Raw genomic sequence first — 19,500 nt, 5'->3', positions numbered from 1 at the left:
CACACAGAAGAAGGAGAGGAGCTTTCCACAGAGGAGAGAGCTACAGACCGGGGACAAGTATGGACTGGGTGAGAGCCGGATCCCGGCAGAACAATTCTCAGAATGAAATATATTAAGATGTTTTATCTACCGCCAGACCACTCCCGGGCACCGCCCGTGATGGAGATGGAGAGAGAGAGCCCAGCCCTCTGACCCGCAACCACAGAGCTAACCCTGTAGCCCCTCTGACCCGCACCCACAGAGCTAACCCTGTGGCGACCCTCCTACCCCCGGCCTACGGCAGGCTGAGTTCTTCCACAGCAAATATATATTTTGTGACAGAAACTTTATTGGTGACATCCTACATTCTATTTTGTGAAGACACAGTCACTCCCACCAAGCAGATTACCCTCCATCCAAACAATAAAAAATGGGTCACTAAAGACATGAAAATGTGTCTGATTAATAAGAAAATGGAATTTCTACAGGGAGACAGGCTCAAGGTGAGGGAACTGGAGAAGGAGTTTAAAAGGAAGGCGAAACTAGCCAAGGTCCATTATAAAGAAACGGTGGAGCAGAAGCTAATTTCTGGAAATGCAAAGAAGGCATGGCAGGGGTTAAACATCATGATGGGGAGAGCCCCCAAACCTGCAGCGATTGACTGCCCGGACCCCACCTCCTTTGCAGAGCAGCTCAACAGCTCTTTCAGCCGTTTTGACAGCAGCAGCACATCAACCACCTGGACCCCTTCCACGTCCAACCCACCTCATGCTCTCACCATAGATGAGCAGCTGGTGACCTCCATCCTGAACAAAGTGAACCCACACAAAGCCTCGGGCCCAGACAGGCTCAGAGGCAGGGTGCTGAAAGAGTGCTCCACTCAGCTAAGTGGGGTTTGCACCAAGCTTTTTCAGTGCCTCCTAGACTCGGGATGTGTCCCGAGACAGTGGAAAGAATCCACAATAATCCCAATCCCCAAGAAAAAACAAGCCAAAGACCCAAAGGACTTCAGGCCAGTTGCACTGACGTCTGTGCTCTGCAAATGCATGGAGAGAGCAGTGTGCGACCTCCTCTCCACCATGTTGGCAGAGAAACTGGACCCTCTACAGTTTGCCTATAGGGCAAAGCGGGGCGTGGAGGACGCCAGTCTGACCCTCCTGGACACTGTGGCCAGACAACTGGACTCGGCGCACCCCCACAGCAGGATTTTATTGATGGACTTTTCCTCTGCCTTCAACACTGTAAAAACTGACATTCTGCTACACCACCTAGCAGAGCTTGACGTCAGCCCCACACTGATTTTATGGTTTAATAACTTTTTAACAGACAGACCACAGCAGGTGGAGGTAAACGGCTTCACATCCAGCAAGATGATTTTAAACACAGGCCTCCCCCAAGGCTGCGTCTCATCCCCCCAACTCTTCGCTGTCTACACCAACCACATCACCTGCAGCACAGAAGGGATGGTGCTGCTGAAATATGCAGACGACATGGCCTTGGTGGCCCACCTGACTGGGGCCGACGCCCTGGACAAGTACCACCAGGCAGCAGAAGACCTAGCCCTGGTGTTCCAGCAAAGCTCCCTGGAGCTCAACACCAGCATAACTAAGGAGCTGTGCTTTGGGAACAGGGAGAAGGCAGACTGTCACCACCTCTTCCAACCCCTCAGCATCAACGGCCAGATGGTTGAACAGGTACAGTCCTTCAAGTACCTGGGGACAGAGATTGACATCTCTCTGTCCTTCTCCCAGCATACTGACTCAGTTTACAAAAAGGCCCAGCAGCGCCTCCACCTGCTGAGGAAGCTCAGGGCTTTTAACGTCAGCAAGGACATTTTAACCCTGGTTTACAAATCACTCATTGAATCCATTCTCACCTTCAATAACACATCCTGGTACAAACTCCCTCACTGTCAAATACAAAACCAAACTCTCCCGTATAGTCAATCAGGCAAGTAAATTCATCGGCTCACCTCAAACTCCCCTGTCTGAAATCTACAACCGGTCACTAATCAGGAAAGCCACACAAATCACACAGGACCCCCTCCACCAATCATTTCAGCCACTTCCATCAGGCCGCCGTTATAGAACTCCACTGGTCCGGAAAAACACATGTAAAAAATCATTCATCCCCACTGCAACCACCGCCCTGAACATTTAAAAATAGGAAGCACACTGTTTTTCTTTTAAACCACAACATTTTAGCATTTTAAATCATAATACTGTTTTTCTTACTATTATTTTTAAATTACTAGACTTTTTAAATAGGCACTACATTTTATAAACACTGTTATATCTGTCAGTTTTTATTGTATGTATGTGACCTATGTGCGTTTTTAATGTGGATACCGTATTCATGAACTGCACAAAGCCTGTCAAAGGAGAATTTCTGTCACTCTGTGACAGACAATAAAGCAATCTTGAATCTTGAATCTTGAATCTTATTGAGAGGTCACAAATGCCTCAGTTGAACTTTAACCCATTTTGTTGAGACCTTCTTTTGATTAAATGTGCCAGTGCAACAGCTAAACTGCTCCCTGTGGTCGGTGTCTGAACTACCTTGGTTGTGCTCATCATTATACCCGGTCCTACGTGGTGGTCACCACACCATACACACCAATGTCACCAGACTCACCAATGTTAATCACCAGCCTTACATAACAGAAACAAAGATGCAACTCGGATCAAAACAGTGTTTCCTTGGAAACATTCCAGAGTTGCAGACATTCTTTTGTCCTTTGACGTGTTCTTCTGTCCTGTGCCTGACGTGCATATTTCTCTTTGTCTAATGCAATATGTCAATACAGTGAGAGGTGAAATACATTATAGTTCCCATAATAAATATATATATACATTTCAATACATCTGCAGTTGTTATTAATGTATGACCATCAAACAAACTATACACTACGGTACCAACTTGTCCACTTCATCACCCACCTTGACTACTATCAGATCCATAAAAGGTGAATGCTTAATCACACCAAAAAATAAAACCACACTTATTTTTCCACAGAATTCTTTATTCTTTCAAGCAATACCGTTGTTCTGTACGCTTGACAGGAGGAGGCCAGCTAGATCTCCTTCTAGAGCACCTTCAGAGCCGGTTTAACCAGGGTAAAGCCTCGCCCTGGACTAAATCACACTTCCAATGGAAAATCTCCATTGAAGATGCTTGTTAGTCTAGGACTAGTCTCAAGCCTTGTCTGTGAAACCGGCCCCTTGTGAGTGGTCTCTCCAAATAAAGCTAACTGTTTCTCCTCCTAGGGGGAGGGGGCTTCTGCACATTCAGGCGTCCGTTTCATCCCCTCTATGAATATAACTTGATAACTCAGGAATTCACAATTCTCTGAGTCCAACTTCCAGCAGTGGGGAGCAACACAATACTCCACTAGCATGGTTCTCCCCACGGAACAGAAGAGTGGCGCTGTGCCACACTGTGAACTGAGCGGTGCCGCTATGGAAACGTTTCAAGGCAAATTAAACTAGATATTTGGTAACGGTAGAGCCATCTTTGACGGCCAACGACATTGTGACGAAGTTTTGTGAATTCAGCGTTTTAGCGGTATGTTTTGCGCATTTTGACGGCCGGGGAGAACACTGCAAAAGGCTATGCTGACCATTCCAAACCCCACTGAACTATTTCCAGCACAAATGATAAGATATTCAAGTCATCTGTTTTCTGTATGTTCAACTCCAAAAAACCTGCAAACAGTGTCTCGAGTTCTTCAGTTCTCTTGCATTAGTAAAGCATTCTCAGCTGAAAGGAAAAACAAAACTGAGATTTGTATTTGCAGAACTGCAAATATCAGCTTCGAAATGATAACCAGGCAGCTCTGAATTGCAGTTGGTGAGAGTTGTACTGGTGTTGCATAACTACCACTTCTTGATGCACCTCATAAGCACAAGGCAGACGACTGCTGCTCTTCATTGTTTTTGAGAAAGCTTGGGTTTCATTCATAAAACAGGCACCGTATTCTAGAAGGGAACCAACGTGGGAGATATTAGATGAACCTAACTCCAGAGCAAAGAAAACACACAACCCCAACAACCCCCAATCCCACACTTCCACACCTCCTTCATATGTCGTTTCCCTAGCAGTATTAACTGTCTCTTGGCCATGTATTGTGTCCTTCCAGTACCCTGTGTATCATCCCAAACGGGAACAACACATTCCAACCTAACCATGGGCCTTATCAGGGGAAAACTCTGTCCATCACGACATCACTCCGATGAGCTCCTCTTCCTCGTGTTCTCCGTCCCCCTCGGGGCTGTCGCACGTGGTCATGATGCCCAGTCCCAGCTCCGCCAGCTCCTCACAGCTCATCGCCGTGGCGACCATGATCTTCGTCTCCAGGCGGTTACACAACGTCCGGTAGGAGGGCAGCGGGTAGCCGATCTCCCGGAGGAACTCGTAGCCCTTGGTTCCCACCGCGCAGCGGATCTTGCGGGCCTTGAGGACCGTCTCCGGGGACCACACGGCCCGCCGTGAGCGCTTGGTCAGGGACAGGGCACGGATCTGGTCCTCGTACAGAAAGTTCTGGAGGCCCTTCTCGATCTTGTCCAGTTTGTAGAGACGCTTCTTCATCTCCTCCGCCTGCAGGGAGACAGCCGACACGTTGACGGGGTTATTTTGAGACAACATTTGCATTTTGTGGAGAAAATAAAACACAGGACAACACTAGACACAGTATTCTTGTGTTTAGTATAGAACTGCGCGTGGAATGACGAGGCAAAACAATTGTGTGTGTGAGAGAGAGAGAGAGAGAGAGAGAGAGAGAGAGAGAGAGAGAGAGAAGGGAGAGAGAGAGAGAAGGGAGAGAGAGAGTGTGTGTGTGTGTGTGTGATATCCCAACACACCTCTTTCTGAAGTCTGGCTGTGTGTTGCATCTCTTGCTCCAGCTGTTTCTTGTAGCCCTGACACTGTGTACACGGCCGCTCGTCCTCCTTGTCCAGGTCTACGTCTGCGTCCTCAAAGCCCAGCAGGGGTTGTCTCCGTGCGTAGCCATGGTCCCCAACGTTCAGGTCCCTCTCCACTACGACAGAAACAACATAAACACCACTATTCATCACACACAGACAACACACACAACTTGATCCGTTATTTGAATCCGTATTCATTTGCATCATCTCAAACTCAAAACTATTCTATATTCAAGCACAACCAAGCATGTGCTATTATGGCAACATTGTCGATGCCTTACAGAAATAATAATAATATATATAATTTAGCTGACGCTTTTACCTAAAGCGACTTACATTGCAGCGAGTGCATACATTTTTCAGTAGATAGATCCCAGCGGGAATCGAACCCACAACCTAAACACAAAGGTTTGTTTGGTTCCTAACCTGGCTCTGTTTTCAGTGGAAGCAATATGTGGGGAGTGGCAATGGGATAGGGAGGGTCCTGCACGGTGAACAGAGTGGGGATCGCGTTGGGCTTCAGTTTCTTTCCCCCTGCTGGTGACCTGGCGATCTCCTCGAACTGACTCTGCTCAAAATGGTCCTGAGAGAGAGACAGAATGAGCAGGATTCATTCACATCCAATTAATTCAGTTTTTCAATCTGACATGGCAATTGGGAATTAATTGCATATTTATTACAACCAATTTAATTTAATTACATTTTCAGATTGTTGACAAACAACAACACATGACAACATGTAAACATGTTTTATTATGGGAGCAGCTGATTTAAGAACTTGCCTGGCACAGTCTGGAATGAGGAGTTGGTACAAAATCACGCCGGCAGTTTACCACCCATTTCCTCTTGCGTACGGGATCTTTGGGGAAACGAAACAGTTGTTTCCCGATAGTTGTTGAGTTGGAGCAGTTCGGAGCGGAGCAGCCCCCCATCCTGACCTGGCTAGATGTGAAACTAGGACTCTGCTGATTTGCTTATTTGCTGGCTAAACTCTCTTTATCTAGGGAATCAAAACTAAATAAAACGTAACCTGGCTTGGAAAATAGACTCATGTGAAGCTATTGTATCGCACCCCAGTCGCTTCCAAATATGTTTCTATATGCTAGTTTTAAGTAGAAACATGATCAAATTGCAAAAGAAATGAAATTCCGACTTTGTTTGAGCCAAAATGGCCCCTTGCCCTCAACGGGTTGGATTGACTGATGTCACGAGTACGAGCTGCCCACACAACTGCCTCTCGAAAACATGTCTTCAACATGGGAAATATCATCAAGCGTTTGGACGGGACATTATACAAATCATCAAAAATGTTTAAGTGTAATAATTAGCTAACCAAAGAGAGCATTATAGAGAGGTAGAGACAAATGTGTGTTATATTTCTAGACGTGCAGCGCGATCAACACCCGATGAGGTCCCTTATGCGGCGGTGACGTGTGAGGACCCCAACCCGAGCACGTTGGAATGTTGACAGTACAGTGAATGGGTGAGCAGCGCATGTACTCTCTCTATGAATGAGCTCTAGTTTCCTATTTCCCCATCAAGCTTACGGAGTGAAAAGGGATCAGGTTAGTGATATCACCATATCCGAAAAAAAAATTGTGCATTGCTTTTACTGAAACATTTGAGCATTTTACATTTGAGATTTTTTTTTTTTTTTTGGTGCAGACATCCACCCATGCTCTGCAAACTTTAACTCTTATCTCCTCCTGATCCTGTGAAGTTTGATCACTGTTTCTCCCTCTCCTCCTCCAGCCCATAACGATCTGCCAGACATGACGTCGTCAATGGTCGTGCCGGTCATCGATGTGCAGAATGACAATTTTAAAGAGATGTGGCCTGCCATAGTCCTGGCCATGCAGACATCCTCCTTCATCGCCCTGGACACCGTGAGTAGTACACGATGTTCTCTTTCTAACCATAACCATGTGCAGTCTAGTTCCGTCTGTTCCCCCCCAAAGTAATGAACCATTAGGACAATTCCTGTTTTCCATTCCTAATAAACTACAAGGCCATCTGATGTAACGTGGGGGGCGCTAGCTGCCATTTAAAAGGCCTATTCAGCTTCTCTGGTCTCACATCTGCCTAGAAACCCACCTGGTGTCTGCATGGCATCTGATCTGTGTAGTGGACGGCATATTAGTGGCTAGTCTATTGAGAATAGGATGAGACCCCCTGAGGTGGATGTAAAGCGCACAGAGCGAGCTGAAACTTCAGTCCAAACCGGTTGGATTGGACTGTATTGGACTGCATTCTGCAGAGTGGTGCATGCTTCCATTCAACAAAGGACTTTTTGAACGAGTCATCATCAACGTCTTCCCTTCTGCGTATTTCTGAGTGAAGTATCCCAAAATAATTTGACACTGTGTTAGTAGTATGTCACTGGAACAACAGTCTTGTTATTGACATTGTTATTATTTAGTCCCCCCCCCCCAAAAAAAAAAACCTACTTGTAATAATGTGGACATACTGTAGTTGCATTAAAACGTGCCTGTACTGATCATATTTGGTGCCTGTTGTGTTTCAGGAGTTGAGCGGTCTAGGAGCCAGGAAGGCTTTGCTGGCAGAGTGAGTCCCGGTTGAATCTGGTCGAATCTGAAATGTCGGAAATATCAATTGTTACCCGTTGAATCTTGAACTTGATTAAAACTCCCAGTTCTCAATCACAAGTGTATGTTTAACCACCGTTTTGGATGTGTTTACGATGTCATTCCCAGAGACATCGAGGAACGTTATAAATCCATATGCCATGCAGCTCGCACACGCTCTGTCCTGTCCCTGGGCCTCGCCTGCTATAAGAAGCTTGACGGCAAGGTATCCCCCCCCCCGTCTAACCTCTGCATGTATTCCGACATTCTCACAGCGTCACCATCACATCGAATCTAGCGAGCTGATTAATGTATGGATGGATTCCATGTGTTTTTTCAGGAGGCGGATTCGTACCTGGTGCAGGTGTATAACCTGACGCTGCTCTGCTCAGACGAGTACATGATCGAGCCTCAGTCAGTGAAGTTCCTGGTGCAGCACGGCTTTGACTTCAACAAGCAGTACGCCCAGGGGGTCTCCTACTACAAGGGCAAAGACACTGGGACCAGGGTGAGAGCATGCACACACACACACACGTGCACGCACAGACACGAGTAGTCACAGTCACACACACACACGTGCACCGTGTACGCACAGACACGCGTAATCACACACACACACACACACACACACACACACACACACACACACACACACACACACACACACACACACTATCTCTCTCTCCCCCCCCCTCCTTCAGATGTGTGGGCACACACACACACACACACACACACTAGGGATGCACGATATGCATTTTTCCCAACCGATACCGATACCGATATTTACCCGCTTCTCGTGGCCGATACCGATACCGATACCGATATTATTATTATTTTATTTTTTCTTTCCTAGCACCAGGGGAGCTCCCCCTCCCAAATTTCGTTGTTTGGTACCTGTACTATATCAATGACAATAAAGACCATTCAGATATAATTTCACAGTTGATAACCTGTAGTTCATGCACACCTGAAGGTAAGAAAGGCTATGTAGTGAGCAAAGATTGATGATTTAATATTCCATAGTGATCTCACCAAATCTAACTTACATCACTATTGTTAACACAACAAAGAGAACACTTCTGAGTCTTCAAATGTTCATTTATTATTTCCTCTAACAAACAGAATCTGTTATACAGTGCACAATGCTTTTTTTACAGCCCAAGCTTGCAACTTCACATTCATCACAAGCCCTGACCATATTGCGCGCATTGTCCCTCAGCACAACGTGCACCCGCTCCTTAGGTATATTCCACTGTCCAAACATGGTTTCAAAAGCGCCGCGGATGGCTGTCGCAGTATGCGAACCGGAGAACTCCTGCGCATGAAGCAGTGTCTTCTTCATATTGAAGTCCTCATCCAGCCACTGGGCCGTTAAACTAAGCATACTGACTGGACTAACGTCAGAAGTCCATATGTCCGTGGTAAAACTTATCTGGCTTACGCTAGTATCGATCAGACTATGGATGTGTGTGGCGACTGTATCATACAGAGCCGGCAGGCACACGTCTGCAAAATAGCGGCGACTTGGGAGTACATACCGGGGCTCTAAATGTGAAATTAGCTGGCGAAATCCTTTATCTTCTACTACAGAGAAAGGCTGGTCGTCGAGGGCCATCAACTCCATTATTTTTTCATTGATGGCTTGAGCCTTTGAGCTGTTTCGAGTGAACTTCCTGCTGTTTTCAAATGCGTTTTCAATAGGCACCGCGGATTTTTTTTCTGCTACGAGTGCTTGATATTCCTTCCATACAGCGTGCTTGCAATGGTGATTCTTTAGGTGACTTATTAGATTCGTTGTGTTGTAACTCTTTGCCCTTTGCCCTCCTCTCCGAACTTTTGTTGAACATGTATTGCAAATTGCAAACGCAACATCTGCCTTAGAAATTGTGAAGAATGTCCACACAGGGGAAGGCATGTTTTGCTCGCGTCTCGTCTATACAAACTGCGTGCCTGAGCGCGGAACCCGGAAGCAGAGTGCGGAAACCGGAAACCGGAAGCAGAAATATTTCCGGCTTCATATTATCGGTTTAAATATCGGCTAATTTTATAATAAATACCGATACCGATAAACATTAATTCCTCAATATCGGGCCGATAATATCGTGCATCCCTAACACACACACTTACACTCTACTGTCTTCTGTCCCTGTCTGCCCTCCAGGGAGGTGATGCCCATGTCTTCAACATGAGGAACCTGTTCACGGAGCTCCTGCGTGCCCGGAAGCCCCTGGTGCTCCACAACGGGCTGATCGACATGGTGTTCCTGTACCAGTGCTTCTACTCCTACCTCCCCGACAAGCTGGGCACCTTCACCGCCGACCTGTCCCAGATGTTCCCCGCCGGCATCTACGACACCAAGTACGCCACGGAGTACCAGCTACGCTTCCCCGCCTCCTACCTGGAGTACGCCTACAAGAAATGGTAAACTAAACTAAACTAAAACCGTGTACTAAACGTAGTACATATTCAAGTCTTCCACTCATTTAGTGGGTTGGTAGTGTATCAATTCAATACTACTGTACTACTGACCCACCCGGTCCATATTACATTTGTAATAATACAGTTGTTAATCTAATGTACGACCGCAATGAAATTTAAGCCTTCAGGCTTTTTTTTGTGTGTGTTATAATGATCCACATTTATAAATGTTTTATGTGTCTATTAATGTCTCTGGCTGGACTACTACTTTTAATTTTAATTCAAATAGATTCAGAATTCAATTAATCATTTGACTGTGGTAGTTTGATCAGTCATGAGCTGTCCTGTTCTCCCCGGTCCCTCCCAGTAAGCTGGACAACAGCCGGGCCAAGGAGGAAGCTGGTGAGGGCGGAGTTGGTTCTGGCGGGACCCGTCTGTTCCTAGAGTTCTGTAAGTACTCGGGCCACTTGGACAGCTACGTGGACTACAGGCCCTGTCTGACCGAGTCCAGCCCAGAAGGAGCGGAAGCGGACGTCTGCCAGCGCTTCTCCGTAAGTCGTCCAAATCTCTACAACTGTTGTCCGTGGAAACAGAAACAGAACGTACTACATGCCTGTCAGCGGGCAGGCCGGGGCATCGGTCCAGAGGTTGTTAAGAGCTGTCTGTGGTGGAAACATCCGGCAGCACTGGGAACAACAACAACAACAACAACACACCTTAAAATAAGATAGAGAACATATCGTTACACATCACCAGACCTAAGTAATCTATCTGATCACCAGGGCCCAGTTGTTCAAAACCTTTAATCTGGATCAGAATGATTATCCAGGATCAGATCTATCTGGCTGATTTTGAGTCTTATAGGGGAAATCAGCCAGCTCGATCTGTTAGCAAAAAGGAATCAGGATCATTCTGATCCAAATGAAACGTTTTGAACAACTGGGCCCTGACTAAAGTAATCTTGTCTGATCACCAGACTAAAGTAATCTTATCTGATCACCAGACTAAAGTAATCAATCTGATGTTTCTCTCCATCGGCCCCGTCGTCTTCTGTCCTCTGCAGGCGTACGGTTGGTGCCCCAACGGGTCAAAGTGTCTCCAGTCGCATGACACCGACCTCATCATCCAACAGGACGAGAAGAGCACGGAGGACAAGAAGAAGAAGAAGAGGAACAAGAGGAACAAGAACAAGAACAACAAGAGGAACAAGAAGGACGGACAGGAGGGGGAGACGGGGGAGGTCGACGAGGGTGCCCCGGAGAACAAGAAGGCCCGAAAGGAACTGGTCCCAGAAAAGGGAGACCAGACCAAGACGAAGCCTCTCCCAGTGACGGAGCAGGGGAACGGGGTTCCGGCTGAGGGCCTAAAGGAGGAGGATGAGGGTGACGACCATACGAGTGCAGATAAACCAAAGGTGGAGGGGAACGGAATCTCCGCGTCTGTCTCCGAGTCTCAGGCTAAGTCTGCAGATGCGGTGACCCCTGACCCTCAGACCGTGACCCCGACCGCAGCGACCACCGTCACGGACGCTGCCACCGCCAAGGCGGACGCCAAGAAGAATATGAAGATGGAGGGGGGCACCCACCGGGCAGGGTTCGACGCCTTCATGACGGGGTACATCTTCGCCTTCGCCAGCACGCTGACGGAGAGGCCGGACAGCGCCACCTGGCTCCCCGACTGCCTCAACAAGGTGTACCTCAGCGGGAAGGCGGTCCCGCTCAACATCGTCAAGAGCACCTTCTCCAACTCCTCCAAGGCTCACGTCCAGAAGATGGAGCAGGTGTGGGGGAAGAGCCCCGCCAACAAGGCGGGCGGTACCGCAGAGGGGGTGGTGGTGTAGACGCAGGTCTCTCTACACCGGGAATCTCTCTATGTGAAATGCGGCCCAGATGGTACTGGAGCTGGCTTAGCTGTTTTCTTTTCAGTGTGTTCTCTCACTCTCTCGCTCTCTCTCTTTCTCTCCCTCTTAACAGTGTGACACACAGCTATGGTGGCTGCCTAACCAGGCCAGCATAGTACTGAAGATAATGTGATTAGTTCTACTAATGTACGTTACTACAACCAAATGAATTCTACTAATGTATGTACAACCAAATGAATTCTACTGATGTATGTACAACCAAATGAATTCTACTGATGTATGTACAACCAAATGAATTCTATGTTGAGGTTTTTGTTTCTTTTTTCTTTCTTAGATGTTTGTGGATTATAAGTCATTTGATACAGTACTTTTTGGTACAGTATGACATTTCAATAAAAAAATATTTGTGTTGGCTATATACGCGTGGATGATTATTTTGTGTCTTGAAAACGAAGGCAAGGCAAATGAACTGGCTTTATAAACCATGAAGTCAAGGGTTATCTCACTGATAGCAATGCTGATGCTATCATCAAGGCAGATTATTAAAAGAAAAAATCTGGATCAGAATGATACCCCTATAATAATCCCCTTATAACACAACAAATCTGACTGATTGATCTGATCCTGGATAGCAAGAGATAATCTGAATCATTCTGATCTAGATTAAAGTTATAAACTACCAGGTCAGGTGTAAAACAGACAGGTTCATAGGCACAGTGACATGAACGCAGGAAGCAAAAGTTAAACATTTATTATAAAGCGATTGGGGATACATACACACGTTCTGTCATCAACAATGTTAAAAAAAACAAAAAAGTTAAAACAGTCCAGATTTGGGGAAGAAGTCATCCTAAGCAGTCTGAGCTTTGTGTGCAACAACGTCTGTTACATACTGACGGAAAATCACTACACAACCTAAAATAGAGGGACAAGGAATTAAGAAAATACTGTACAAAGTACATGTTTTTACATACAAACAAACATCTTGATCAATATTTAAATCACCAACACAAGCCTCTTTTCGACACAAGTGTATACATACAGACAAGAGTAAGACATAAAATCGTTCATCCTTTTCATAAATATCAAAATAGACCCTCTGTAAATGTAAAACGAACCAGACACTGTTACACTTATTGCATAGAAATGTAGTGACGGACAATAGAACGTTAACGCACCGACATGTTTCTTTTCAAGTGCAAGTTGACTATTAAAGTAGTTCCAGACGGGGTGAGCTGTGTCAGGAGACGGGGTGAGCTGAGGGATGGTGGGCTGAGGTGGGATAGATCCAAACCAACTAGAGCTGTTATTACACAGCGGTGACCCAACAGAACTGCGGTGTTAAGACCCATGTGCCCAAACGGAACACTAGACTGGTGAAAAGCATAGAAATAGTTTGATTCCAATATAGAAATACAATGCTTCCAACATAGAAATAGAATGATTCTATTTATCTGTTCCAAATCACAGCAGTGGAGACAGTAGACATGATGGAGGACAGAGGCTGTGTTCGTAAATTCGCTCTGAGAGCACCGGAGCACACACTGGGTTCAACGTCATAAAGGGACCAAGTAATCTGACTGGATAAGAGGCATTCCATGAGTACTGATCAGATTTCCAGAGCGAATTTACGAACGCAGCCAGAGAGACAAGCTGTTTCATGACAATGAAAACAGAACGTTGAATATTTAGAACCAGTATCATCCAGGGTGTAGCCCATATCATAACCTATTCTATAATGAGTGTCGGCAGTGCTAATGTTTTGTGTGTGTGTGTATGTGTGTTTTTTTTTGTTCAACAATTTAAGTGAGTACAATCTCTAGAACCTGTGTGTGCGTGCAGCTGTCAAATCAAATCAAATCAAATCAGTGCTTGTGAATCGTGAAGGGTGACCTGCCCATATATGGGCACCAAGTGGGTACATTTAAACAAACTAGGTGGTTTTACTGCAAGTAAGTGCTCTATAATGGGACCCCTGTAATAAAAGACCTCAATGTATAGTCTGGTCAACCCAACTAAAAGCCCTCTCATATGGTTTGGATCCATCCCAAAGGGAGGCTGGTGGAGGTAGAAATCAAAGGATGATGAACAATGAACCTCCGATTCCAACTCCAGTAGCCTCCCCAGACCTGCCCCTGACAGCCTCCCCAGACCTGCCCCTGACAGCCTCTCAGACCTGCCCCTGACATCCTCTCAGACCTGCCCCTGACACCCTTCTCAGACCTGCCCCTGACAGCCTCCCCAGCTCTGCCCCTGACAGCTTGGTAAGGACTCCACCCTCAGCAGGCAGGGGTCTCTAAGGCCATATGATGAGTCTGCTGGTTTTTAGTCATAGTTTCCGTCCCTACCCCCTTCCCTTGGTAAGACTCCTGGATTCAGATGAAATGGACTGAATAGATTTTCTCTCCTGAATTCATTTAATTTACGCCTGGTGGGCGAACACATACAGTAGGCTCAGTATGTCAATGTGAACACGTCTCAAACCATTTACTAAACTGTAACGAGGGTGAGGCAGGAGATAAAAAACAGCACACACAGACACACACACACAGACAGACACACACACACACACACACACACACACACACACACACACACACACACACACACACACACACACACACAACCTCCAGGAATTTTGAGACCCCTGGTTCCTTTAGGGGGACTCCTTATCTTAAGAAACAAAGAAAAAATGTACACGTTTTTAAACTCAGTATATTAAATATAAACACCTTTTAAAAAAAATAATCTCTTATTGTCTGCAGAGCGTCGATAAAGAGGCCCCACACATCATTGCTGTCTGAGTGAGGAGTGTCTCTCTCCATAAAAAAATCCACAGATTCACATCCAGAATGTGACCCAGGTTCTAGGCGTCGCAGGCGGGGGGACGGTCTGTGGAGGCCAGGGTGGGGACCAGGGAGGGGTACAGGACGGGGGCCAGGCAGGGCTTCACGACGATGGGACTCAGGCCCTTGTCCATGGGGGGGAGGAGGACCGAGGGGGAGGGGGTGTCCTGGAGCATCGTGATCCCCTCCTGGTCCTCTGCCTCCATGTCCTCACACGCTGTGGCCCGGTCCACCAAGCCGTTGTGGTCCAGGGGCTGGGGCTGGGCCTGGGGCTGGCCGTGGTCCTGGGGCTGAGCCTGGGTCAGCATGGAGCAGAGGAGGAGGGTGTCTTTGTCCTGGACGTCCTCCAGGAGACTACCTCTGCTACTAGAACAATCCATGGCCTCTGCAGAGTCACTGGGCAGCATGGGAGACCAGCTCTCATCTACCCTTACACACTCCTCCTCCTCTTCTTCCTCCTCTTCTTCTTCTTCATCCTCCTCCTCACCGTCGCGGGCGCGGTACGGGGGGATCTCCATCACAGCGTACTTCCTGGCCCAGCCGTTCAGCACCTTCTGCCGCACCTCGTTACCCAGCTGCCCCGGGTCGGCGCACTTGGACACGGTGGCCGACAGGTTGGCGTAGAAGCCGCCGTCCGACAGCGGGAGCTGGGGCGAGGCGGGGAGGGAGCGGCACTGGCGCCCCTGGAGCTGCCAGGGGTCCGGGTCCTGCTCCTGGCCTCCCCCTCCCCCGCCTGCGGCTGAGGCCTGCGTCTGGGAGGACGTGGAGGAGGAGAAGGCGCTGTCCTCGTCCTCGGGCGAGTGGAGGTCGAACATCAGCGAGTACACCGACTTGCTTGGCACGTCGAAGAACTTGGTCTTGCCGCCGCAGAGGTCCTCGCGGGCGTTGAAGGGGTTGATCTTGCGCGCCCCGGGCGGCCCCCGCGGCCCGGGGTTGTAGTACGGGTCGTGGACGTTGACTTTGCGGCCGGACTTGGGCCGGGTGAAGATGTCCGACTGGCTGCGGGAGAGCCAGATGTTCCGGCGCGGGCGGGGCGACTTGGGAGGGATCTTGTTGTCCTGGAGGCCGAGGGAGGGGTTTAACCTCTTGATGCCCTGGAGCTTCTCACCTGGAACTGGGGGAGGGGAGGGAGGGATGGATGGAAGGGGGGAAGGAGGGAGGGAGGGAGGGAGGGTGGGGGGAGGGGAGGGAAAGAGAAACAGTTAATAATCACAACCATGCTGTATAGTAGCTATATGACATTCTTAATATCATGATACTAACAATATCCAAACACCAGGGGGCAGTGGAGGCTAAGATGTGTAGTTCAAAGAAAATAGAAGATTCTAGCGGTCCCATTCTATAGCACTTACAGTAAAACCACCTAGTATGTTTGGATACACACCCTGCGGCCATGTATGGGCTGCCCACCCCCACGATTCACAAGCACTGATTTGATTTGATTTGATTTGATTTGATTTGACAGCTGTAACCAAGTTCTAGCGGTTAGACTCACTTGGATTGTAAACAAATAACTTACTTAAATACTTCAAAACGAAAAAACCCAAAAAACCTGACGACTGTTTATAGAAATAGAAGTAACTATGCACAAAACTAGAACATTTGTTCCACAAAACGTAAGCAGACACGTCTGCAGTTACGTAATACAGACATCAAAGTGCACGGGGGCTTCGGGAGACAGAGACACACAAACAGAGGGCGGATCTACCCAGGACGGGGGGGGAACATTAAAAAGAAAAAAAGAAGAAAAAGAAAAGGCCCTGCATGCAGCGCCTCCAGATTAGCTACCGGACCAAATTAGAAATTAAACTGGACCTGAAAACAAATGCTGGAATGATTTAGAGAACCTCCAATGGATACATGTGGGTTACTCATTAGATCTCTCCACAGCTTTCACCAGGATCTCCTTCTACTCTCGTTTTGGACCGGGACATGGCACTGCAGAACCAAAGCGCTCTGTGGTTCTATTTATGGAACACTAGACTGTAAGGCAACATGAACCTGGCCAGCAGACAGGCTGGGCATCGTAAAAACTGTGTTTAAGGACCAGGGACAACTGGAGAGGAGAGGCTGGGGGGAGGGGGGGGGAGAGAAACAGAGGGGGAGAGAGAGAGAAAGAGAGAGAAACAGAGGGAGAGTGAGAGAGAGAGAGATGGGGAGAGGGAAACAGAGAGAGAGAAAGAGAGAGCATGATGGAGAGAGGGAAACAGAGAGAGAGAGAGAGATGGGGAGAGAGAAACAGAGAGAGAGAGAGAGAGAGATGGGGAGAGGGAAACAGAGAGAGAGAGAGATGGGGAGAGGGAAACAGAGAGAGAGAGAGAGAGATGGGGAGAGGGAAACAGAGAGAGAGAGAGAGATGGGGAGAGGGAAACAGAGAGAGAGAGAAAGAACAAGAGTGAGAGAGAGTGAGATGGGGAGGGGGAAACAGAGAGAGAGAGAGAGAGAGAGCGAGAGAGAGAGAGAGAGCGAGAGAGAGAGAGAGGGAAAGAGAGAGATGTCCTGGTAGGATACTGGGGCTATTTAGACAAGCTAGCTATGCACCACGGAGGGACAGATGACACCCAGCAGTAGCCTCTGGCAGACCGCCCCACTGCCCCTGGCACACCGCCCCACTGCCCCTGGCACACCGCCCCACTGCCCCTGGCACACCCCCGTTCCAGGAAAGGCTTTGGTCTGGCCCACACTAACTACATGGAAACTGGTGTCAAATGATGCAGGATAAACCATTGGGTGAGGGGGGAGGGAAGGACTGTAGTTGTCGTGAGGAGAGGATATTGTGAGTGAGTTTTATTAGTTGTAAACATGCGACTGCCTGTGGCTTAATGGACCACAGGCTTGGAGTGCCAGTGATCACTGTCATCGGATATGGACTTTGTGCGTGCGTGCGTGTGTGTGTGTGTGCGTGTGGTCTGAGGTTTTTAAACAGTGCGGCGGTGATATTTACTCTGTACTGTTATGCAACAACATTATGTCCCACAGGATTTTCCCTCCACATTAAAATAGATGCACCAGCCAACGTTGCCAGATAGGACGGACGGCCCTCCAGCCCAACCAGAGCCTAAAGAAAGTAACCCAACGTCAAGAGGGCTTTGAGGGGGGTGGGTCTAGGAGCTGCACCTTTAGGGGGGAGGAAGGGCTTCTTGTCCATGTCCAGGCTCAGGGAGCGCTCGCACTCCTCAGCCCTCAGCCGACACAGGATCTCCTCCAGCCTCTTCACCAGGTCAGGGAAGGACGGACGCAGCTTGGGGTCCATCTGGAGAGAGGGGGAGGGGGGGAGGAGAGAGGGAGAGAGGGGGAGGGGAGAGGGAGAGGGGGGGAGAGAGGGAGGAGGGAGAGGGGGGGAGAGAGGGAGAGGGGGAGAGAGGGGGGGAGGGAGAGGGGGATTGAGGGAGAGGGGGATTGGGGGGGAGGAGGGGGGGAGAGAGGGAGAGGGGGAGAGAGGGGGGGGGGAGAGGGGGAGGAGGGATAGGGTCCAACGAGGTCAGATCAGCTTGTATCAGTTGAACTCCACCGTTATCAGGCTGTGTTGTAAACGACTCATGTCAGTACCGAGGGAGGCAGCTCAGTGGAACTCATGGAACGGAGTGAGGAGTGGTGTTACCATTACTACTGATGGAAGTGCTGCGCTATGAGCAGTAAATCATGTTAAGCCGTAAGTGGAAGTTGGCTTCATGAAATGTAATATACATTTTGACAAAAGAGTCATTTGCATTTGTCTTTCTACCACTTGTGTCTGCACCTACACCATAATACAACTGAAATACAGTCATACAAATGGAGATTTATGTTGTTTCCTTGCCCATACACAAGAGAATTACATGTCTGGCAAGTGGTTGTGTGTATCAGAGGCGAGGGAGAGAGGGAGAGAGAGAGAGAGAGAGAGAGAGAGAGAGAGACAGATAGAGTGATAGAGAGCAACAGTGAGAAAGAGAGAGAGAGACAGAGCGAGAGAGAGAGAGACAGGGAGAGAGAGAGAGAGAGAGGGAGGGAGGGAGAGAGAGAGAGGGAGGGAGAGAGACAGGGAGGGAGAGAGAGAGAGAGGGAGGGAGGGAGGGAGAGAGAGAGAGAGACAGGGAGGGAGGGAGGGAGAGAGAGACAGGGAGGGAGAGAGAGAATCTACTCACGTTGCAGCAGTTGAAGGCCAGCTGGAGGAAGTCGGGGGGACAGTCTCCCACCATGTGTTGGAAGGCGTGGTAGTCCAGGCCAAAGTTCTACCAGGGGGGAGGGATGGGGGGGCAGAGGGAGGGAGGGAGAGAGAGACAGATAGACAGGTCAGACAGGAAATCCATACTTTGCGATGTCATGTCAAACTATTCCTGGCATCTAAAACGATCCATCGGGATAGCCGACCCCTTTATCCGACCTCTGCCAACACCACGTCCACGTCATCCTTACATAAACAGATGCATCATGGGACGCAGGAGGACAGGAGAGGAGGGGACAGGAGGGGGACAGGAGAGGAGGGGACAGGAGGGGGACAGGAGGGGGACAGGAGTGGAGGGGACAGGAGAGGAGACGACAGTGGAGGAGAGGAGACGACAGGAGGGGGACAGGAGACGACAGGAGAGGACAGGAGGGGACAGGAGGGGACAGGAGGGGGACAGGAGGGGGACAGGAGGGGACAGGAGAGGACAGGAGAGGACAGGAGGGGACAGGAGGGGACAGGAGGGGGACAGGAGGGGACAGGAGGGGACAGGAGAGGATAGGAGAGGACAGGAGAGGACAGGAGGGGACAGGAGAGGACAGGAGAGGACAGGAGGGGACAGGAGGGGGACAGGAGGGGACAGGAGGGGGACAGGAGGGGACAGGAGGGGACAGGAGGGGGACAGGAGGGGACAGGAGAGGACAGGAGGGGGACAGGAGGGGACAGGAGAGGACAGGAGGGGACA

General features: G+C 48.8%; 3 protein-coding genes across 4 annotated transcripts in view; 1 reads left to right on the top strand and 2 right to left on the bottom strand.

Moving 5' to 3' along the window:
- Nucleotides 1–4,194: 4,194 nt before the first annotated feature.
- LOC308171990 (THAP domain-containing protein 1) lies at nucleotides 4,195–5,833 on the bottom strand (the record flags this gene model as incomplete). Its single annotated transcript, XM_080546900.1, has 4 exons — nucleotides 4,195–4,575; nucleotides 4,839–5,014; nucleotides 5,328–5,484; nucleotides 5,684–5,833. 4 exons carry the CDS (start codon nucleotides 5,831–5,833, stop codon nucleotides 4,195–4,197), a joined length of 864 nt encoding a protein of 287 aa, XP_080403026.1.
- Nucleotides 5,834–6,349: 516 nt separating this feature from the next.
- Nucleotides 6,350–12,179, top strand: toe1 (target of EGR1, exonuclease). Its single transcript, XM_080546780.1, has 8 exons — nucleotides 6,350–6,466; nucleotides 6,654–6,787; nucleotides 7,426–7,466; nucleotides 7,616–7,712; nucleotides 7,827–7,994; nucleotides 9,648–9,907; nucleotides 10,272–10,455; nucleotides 10,968–12,179. The coding sequence occupies exons 2-8, from the start codon at nucleotides 6,674–6,676 to the stop codon at nucleotides 11,742–11,744; spliced, it is 1,641 nt and encodes a 546-aa protein (XP_080402906.1). The 5' UTR covers nucleotides 6,350–6,466; nucleotides 6,654–6,673; the 3' UTR covers nucleotides 11,745–12,179.
- The window catches only part of tesk2 (testis associated actin remodelling kinase 2), a 36,547-nt gene continuing 27,569 nt past the window's right edge, over nucleotides 10,523–19,500 (bottom strand). Inside the window, exons 9-12 of one of the 2 annotated variants that reach the window (XR_013937852.1) lie at nucleotides 18,736–18,822; nucleotides 17,729–17,864; nucleotides 14,498–15,725; nucleotides 10,523–10,590 (exon numbers count right to left, since the gene is read on the bottom strand). Coding sequence is in view for 1 of the 2 variants with exons in the window: in XM_080546779.1 (XP_080402905.1) it covers nucleotides 14,632–15,725; nucleotides 17,729–17,864; nucleotides 18,736–18,822 (1,317 nt within the window). In the remaining variant the exon portion in view is untranslated. Of the gene's footprint in view, nucleotides 10,591–12,536; nucleotides 15,726–17,728; nucleotides 17,865–18,735; nucleotides 18,823–19,500 lie in introns of those variants that run through there. The other variant, XM_080546779.1, reaches the window with a different exon arrangement.

Source organism: Nansenia antarctica (assembly GCF_963989245.1).
Source record: "Nansenia antarctica genome assembly, chromosome: 16".
Taxonomy (NCBI): domain Eukaryota; kingdom Metazoa; phylum Chordata; class Actinopteri; order Argentiniformes; family Microstomatidae; genus Nansenia; species Nansenia antarctica.
Note: the sequence above shows the minus strand (reverse complement) of the source record. Positions and strands in the feature narration are given on the sequence as shown.

Bases quoted from the DNA above. Each gene is read 5' to 3' on its own strand.
- toe1 (XM_080546780.1), top strand. From the start codon at position 6,674: ATGACGTCGTCAATGGTCGTGCCGGTCATCGATGTGCAGAATGACAAT. The intron at 7,467-7,615 runs GTGAGTCCCGGT...TGTCATTCCCAG, and splicing joins AGGAAGGCTTTGCTGGCAGA to AGACATCGAGGAACGTTATA. The intron at 7,995-9,647 runs GTGAGAGCATGC...TCTGCCCTCCAG, and splicing joins GCAAAGACACTGGGACCAGG to GGAGGTGATGCCCATGTCTT.